Raw genomic sequence first — 7,212 nt, forward strand, 5'->3', positions numbered from 1 at the left:
AAAGGAGGGAGTTACTGACTAAACATCTGAAACTAAGTGCATTTATTTCATGCTGTTTCATGCTAAAGTGACAATGTAGCTTTAATCTTATGGCAAGTATAGGTCACAGCAGTCAAACGCTCACATGCATCATCATTGTTTCTTTTAAAAGACTTGAACAAAATTCTTCCAATAAAGGCATTTTTATTTTTCAATGATCACCTGAACTTAGCCATCAATAAAGACTTTGCAGTATGACCATGCTAAGGAGGCACACATCTTAGGAAGCTTCACAGTCAAATATGCAACAAGGTAAATGAGAAATACGTGAGAGTCAAACACAACTGAAGATTCCTGAACCCAAGTTGTGCGGCAGATCTGCATGTATGCGAAATTAATATGACTTTTATTTCTTTAACCTCTGAGCTAGAAGTCCTAAGTCCATTCCTTTCAGTCTCATGACAGCCCTTTATCACAGCCTCCACCTTGAAAAGCTACTGCTCTCCGTGAATAGAAACACTGCACTGCAACACAGGTAAGGTGTAGGTAAATTTGTAGGTAAACCCTCTTGTTTAGGCTTTGCTTTCATAGGGTAGTAATGTCAAGATCCATTTTACTAACTCACCTGTTTGATTTAATTCCATAATGAATGTCAGTGCTGATAGTGTAGGAAATGAACTCCTTCTCCTCTTCTCCTTCATCTCCGACATCCTCTGCAAAAAATATTCTATGTAAAAATATTTTATTTTTAAGGCATCTGCCACTGTCTCTTAGCTATCTGCTGCTATTAACAGAGTTTTTTCTAACCTTTAACTTCCACACCAACTTATTATGCATAATGGCTCAAACTAAATTTAGCTTTGCAATATCCCTCAAATTCTGAGTGGGTTCATTGTTTTTTTAACACAAGTCTATTAACTTTCTTAGATTGTTATGAAAAAACTCAGCAAAACATCACAACAAGCAAATAACTCTCATTCTGTCTGTGATGCAGAGAGAAATCTGCAATACCAAACATGCATTATTTGTAGATAAACCCTACCAGGATAACTACATTTAAGTGAGAACATTAAATAACTGTTTTTTTCTTTTACAGGTTGCTTTGCACTTTCAGACTTTTTTGCTAAAACTGATTTGGAAAATCAACCTCTGAACAAAGAGAAAACCTCCCAAAAAAAACCCCAAGTCATGGGAAGTACTTTGGCATTACCACAGCCAATGTGTCGCAGATGATGTAACTGCTGGGGATGCAGGCAGTTGTGCTGCAATGCAGTGATTTCAGTGCAGAAGGTTACTCCCTGCTGGGGGACACACTCTGCCTGGACACGTTACAGTGGATTCTCATCCTGCTTTGATTTCATTTCACTATTCGTAAGAGATACAGCCTCAGGGGGACACAATTATGATCCCCAGCCCCAGAGGCCCAGTCACAGAACAACACTACACTAGACACCACAGGAACCCACATGAAAGCTGTTGGCAGGCTGTATAACTAGTGATACCACACAGCAGTTTTCATTTCTCAGAAACATGGCTTCTGTTTTATTGTAATCAATAATTTACTTGGTACTATCCAGCCCATCCACAAGTTTCAATAATAATATTGGTTTTAATAGTGTCAGAGAAAACAAGATCTCCATATGCTGCTGGAGGTTCTGACTGTTAAGACCAGGTGACAATCACAAAATCTCTTCTCCTCAAATAACTCCTATTAAACCAGAAGACACCAAAGGAAATACCTTCTGCCTGTAATAAATTAGATTTAGCTTCTAAAACACATAATAACTGTCACAATTTTTTTTTAACCACACACAGTTAACAGTAGCTATGCAACAAACCTGAAACTAAGTGATCACCATGATCTTTCACTGGTTTTCTTTAGTTTGGGTTGGAAATCATCTCATGATAGAGATGTAAGTGAAATTCAGAAATCATTTGCATAGCCTATTAACATCTGATGCATTTTCTTTAAATCCTGTTAAAACACTGCATCATGAATCCATAAAGACTGTTATTCTTTTTTTCCCTCTAGAAAATCCTACTGTTATCGCAAACTTTGCAAGGGAGAGGAGAATAATCAGCAGAAATGGGCGAAAGATAAACAAAAGACAGACATATTAAGCACTGCCTCAAGTTCAGAGAATAGACACCAAATGAAAGAACCTTCTTCATGTTTCCCTCACTGTGAGGCATGGGCAGGGCATTTATACAGTATCTTACACCATGGCGGTTCAAATGTTAAATTAACACAACGTGAAGTATGACTGTATAAGACATGATAAACATCCAAAAGGACTGAACCAACAGCACACTAGGAGAGATCCACAAGTTTAACATTCAAATCTCTTGCAAGCTCAGGCTGGCGGGCATGTAGCCACATGCAGACTCTAGGTCTTATTTAATAGTAAAAGTCTGTGTTGTTAATGAATTTTATTACTCTCTATGAGCCTGGATTCTGTAAGAGAAGCTACCCATTCAGTAACACATTTGTTGACAATAAGAAGTCATTTTCAAAACAGTCACTAACAGCAGCATGTAAATAGCAGAGATGTTCCTCAAGTCGGTGTCAACCTAGCTATAGTGTTTAATGCAGCACAGGATGAGGCTTACAAGACCCTTTACGACCTGCACGACCACCGGGCTTTGCTAACTAAGCAAAAGTCTACGCTTCGATGTATCAACTCCGGGCCTCGCCAATTAACCACGGAACAGTGCTTTTCACAGGCTCAGCTTTGGGTTCTTTTCCTCCAGGGTTTTCTTTTTTCGCTACGGGCTTGGTTTTTTGGGTTCGTTTTAGACCGGCTAGCTCTTGCCAAGGAGGGCATTTCCTCAGCAGGAGACAGGCCGCAGCAGGACGCGCCTGCAGCCTACTGACGAAGCACTTCCAAGGGGGACAGGCTGCAGCGGCAGCACACAAAGCACCTGCGCCCACGTCCAGCCCACAGCCCCGGTCCGGCCCGAGCGGCGTCAGCTCCGGGCCGAGGGGAACAAAGAATAACGAAGGAGGCCGGGCCTGGCGGGGGCAGCCAGCGCGGGATCCGCCCGCTGATGCAGGCCCTTGCGGGCCACCGCCCTCGCGCAACGCCGAACCCCGCGGAGAGCCGTCAGCCGGCCCTCCTGCGACCGCAGTGCGGCAGGCCGACGCCTCCCCGGCCGGGGCAGTACGTGAGGCGGAGGGTCCCCGCAGCCCCCGTGGCGGGCGGGGGAGAGAGGCGCGCCCCTCCCACCCCGCGGCAGGGCGGCGGCTGGAGGCAGGCAGCCATTTTGACAGCGCGGCGGCCGCCCGGCTCTCGCCTCACCTTTGAGGGTGGAGCGCTCCACCAGCACCGTGTGAACCTGCGGGTCGGAGAGGAATTTGCGCATATGCTCCACGGCGCCCTTCTCCTCCAGCGCCGCCTCCAGCACCGCCGGGGCTTCGCCCCCATCCTCCAGCAGCAGCGGCACCAGCTTGCGCAGGTGCTTCTGCAGCACCGACACGTCGGCCACGTTCTGCACCGCCGAGCCCGACACCTCCATGCCGCCTTCCTCTCCGCCGGGGCCGCCGCCCCCACCGCCGCCGGAGTCGGACATGCCGAGGCAGGGATACCGGCAGGCGCGCCGCCCTCCGCCCGCTCAGCCGCCGCCCCGACACTGGCCCGCCCGCCGCGGGGAAGCCTGGGAAAGGCAGTCCGCCACGCCTTCTGCCGCCGCGCTGAGGGGGCGGCCCCCGCTCCGGGCGCGCTGCGCGGCTCCACCCGCCTCCCCACGGCCGGCGCGGCGGGGTGGTGGCTGCAGATCCCCTCCCGCTGCTGGGCAGAAGGGGCGGTGCGTCCGCTGGTACTGCGGAGAGCCGGGCTGAGAGCTGCAGCACCGCCCGGGCAGCAGCCGCCGCATCGCCTCTCCCCGCCCCCCTACTTAAGTGCTTTAGTCGAGCGATTCCTTCTGGAAGGAGAGCGTGGTAGGTGAGCGGCAGGGAAAGGGGAGAAGGCCCCGCAGCCAGGGTGAGCTGTGTTCTGCTACCTGCCCCCTCCCCGTTACTTGGAGGACAAAGAAGCCCTAGGCCTCCTTTGTCCAAAGAAGAAAAAACTGGTTTTCATGTTAAAAATAAACGCAGGAGTTATAGGAATTGGTGGTACACGTGATATTTTTCCACGAATAAAGCTGCAGGCCCGGTTGTCAGCATGTGGGGCAGGTTAGAGCTGGAGAGCAACCCCCGACCCCTTCACACCCTGCTTGCACTTCCACTAACGCCCCAAAAGCACAGACCCAGGCTGAAAAGTCGAGTTCTTGTTCAGAGGGAGGTGGAGAAGGGTAATAAAAAATAAAAACAAAGAAAACATAATAAAAACCAAGCAAACAAATCGTACAAAACCACCTCTGAACCCCACATGCATGTCCTCAGGTGGATACGCAGGCAAGTGCAGAGACCCTCACAGATCTGTTCAGAAAAGCACTCAGGTAGGATATCCTGCCCGTCGAAGGAAGTCCTGACCCCTAAGCCATTACTCAAGCAGGCTCCTAAGGGGTTTAGGAGTCCAGATTAACTTTGAAAAAACGCCCATTTCTAAGGTAACATGAATCTCGAACCTTCTTGTCTTGAAGGAAAATTCAGCACCCAAGTTCCAACCACAAGCACCAGAACTGATAGAGGTGATTCACTGAAAATCTACCAAAACCATTTAATTTTCACCCCATTAAAAAGATAAATTTTAATTTCAATGAGGAAAAATTGTGATAGGTACTAATCTGAATATTCTATTTATACAATATAGCTATAGAGACAGCATTTAATACAGTACTCATTTTCTGAAGTCTGATTTGTTCACACACTACTATTCTTCCATATACAGATTGTTGTAGGTTTACATTTTATATCTATATATAAAATTTTTAGTATTTTTTTATATATAAAAGAGCCTGTCTTTGCTAGGTGGTTTTATTTCCACTAAGACCACCCCGTATCTGGTCCTGCCTGCCTGCTTTTCAAGGGAGGTGAGGAGAAGAATTACCTACTTTTTACATCCATGTAGTGTCAGTACAGGCCCATTGTCCAAAACCCACAGGTTAAATTAACATCCTGGCCTTCAGGATGTTTGTTTGATAATACTCTAGCCTAAGTATCTTTTGAGTGTAACTTGACTTCTCTTACAAGGTTAGCTGAAGTGATGGTCAAAGTCATACTTCTAAAACAGCTGTCATCTGTTGCACCAAAATGACACTACATTTCTGTAGCTTACACAGCAAAATAAAGTATTTCATTACTGTAAATTTGCTGCCAGGAAAAAATCAAGTAAAGTAAGGAGAACAAAGGAGTATAAAGATAGGAAATAATAATCCAAATAATCCATGTATATACGTTGCTGCTGAATTGCAGAGAAAATAGGGTCAAAAAACCCCAACAAGTCACACCTTACTGTAGGTTTTAAAATACTCCATATGTGACAAGACTTTTTGGTATAAAGAGCGTGTCTAGGATTATGATATTTAAATGCCAGCCTACTTGCAACTAAAAGCCAGGATGGGTAAGACACTTTGTACTCCTTTAATTACTTCCACTGTGCCAAAGGGAGCGGGAGGAAGATGTTACAAAGTTAGTCAAAGCCAAGACAAGATACACTAACTTTCTGCACATGATTTTCTGTGGAGTGAAAAAGCTTTAGCTTGCACAGTCAGGGTGAAGAACAGTTTGCCTTGATCTACTCCTGGTTGATTATGAACATCTTTTTCTCATGCAATTCACAAAGGACCTGGCCCTTGTCACATGTAAGTGAGAAGCCTTTGAAACCAGCCATCCAAAAAGGCAAGATTACCAATATGACATATTTAGTTAAATTACAGGGGAAACGTAAGTATTTTAGAGAATCGGAGTGAGAACTGGGACTTGCCCAGACAGACAAGATTTGTTCCTGGTAAATGCCATACAACATATGTAGAAAGAAAACCTTTTGCATAAGTTATAAAAGAAAGAACTTCAGAAAAAAGTCTTTTCCCTATATTTAATAATAAGTTACTAGTATTTGAGCCCAAAAGCAAAGAAAACCCCCAAACAAGTAACGATCAGAGCATATAACTTGCTTGCCCATTTCTAATCTTCTTGCATCCCTATTTCTACTGCCATAGACCCAAAAAAATGATGGCAAGGCCTTCATGCTACCATGAACCCTCTAAGCATGGTCTTCTGGATGACAAAAATGCCTAAAAACAGCTGGAGGCAATTATGTGAAAACCCTTCTCCCCAGTGGAAAACCTGGAAGCAAAACAGTGGATGCCCTTCAATTATGTGAGCAAGGAATAATGTGTTATCTTCCTTAGCTCCACAGTAAATTCTCTCTTGGGAAATTTCTTTTAACTACATCAAAGTTTTATTTCATAAGGTAAAGACAGCTCAAGCCAAGTCTCATCATATGAAAGAAACTATAATCCAGGGAGACAGTGATATGGTAATTAGAATGGCATTTCTTAATTAGCTATATGCAGTCTCTCCGCAATCATTATGCACAGTAAGCACAAGATCCAAGGAGCAGAATGCTCCACTTTTAGGTGGGTGGTCCATGGCATCCAGAAAAATACTTGGGATAGCTACGATTCTGGGCTATCTCCTCTAAGTACATTTTTAAGGTACTGAAATTTTCCCTAAAGCAAAACAACAAACCTCCAAACACAAGCATATTTGTGCTACCCTAGCACACAATCCCAGAACTGTCAGGATTGGAAAGCACCTATGGAGCTCATCTAGTCTAATGCCCTGCTAAAGCAGGATCACCTAGAGCACACTGCACAGAATCATGTCTAGGCAGGTTTTGGCTATCTCCAGAGAAAGAGATTCCACAACATCTCTGGGCAGCCTGTCCTAGCACTCTGTCACCCTCTGAGTGAAGGCATTTTCCCCTCATATTGAGATGGAACTTCCTGTGTTCCAGTTTGTGCCAGTTACCCATTGTCCTGTCACTGGGCACTGAGAAGAGTTTGGCCCCATCATATTGACACCCACCTGTTAAATATTTATAAGTGTCAATCACATCCCCCCTCAGTTTTCTTCAGGCTAAACAGCCCCAGCTCTCTCAGCGTTTCCTCATAGGAGAGATGCTCCAGTACCCTCATCATCCTTGTAACCCTTTGCTATACTGGACCATCTCCAGTAGCTCCCTATCTTTCTTGAACTGGGGAGTCCAGAACTGGGCACAGAACTGCAGATGTGGCCTCACCAGGGCAGAACAGAGGGGTGAATAACCTCTCTCAACCTGCTGGCCACGC

General features: G+C 45.5%; 1 protein-coding gene across 1 annotated transcript in view; it reads right to left on the reverse strand.

Annotated features, from left to right (window-relative positions):
- DYNC1H1 (dynein cytoplasmic 1 heavy chain 1) overlaps positions 1 to 3,549 on the reverse strand; it is a gene marked incomplete at its 5' end in the record, with an annotated part of 44,064 nt that extends 40,515 nt beyond the window's left edge. The window contains 2 exons of the mRNA XM_084270475.1: positions 605 to 692; positions 3,279 to 3,549. Coding sequence (XP_084126601.1) covers positions 605 to 692; positions 3,279 to 3,549 — 359 coding nt within the window. The remainder of the gene's footprint in view (positions 1 to 604; positions 693 to 3,278) is intronic.
- Positions 3,550 to 7,212: the final 3,663 nt, after the last annotated feature.

The sequence above is a fragment of the Gallinula chloropus genome, assembly GCF_964237585.1.
Source record: "Gallinula chloropus genome assembly, chromosome: 14".
Taxonomy (NCBI): Eukaryota; Metazoa; Chordata; class Aves; order Gruiformes; family Rallidae; genus Gallinula; species Gallinula chloropus.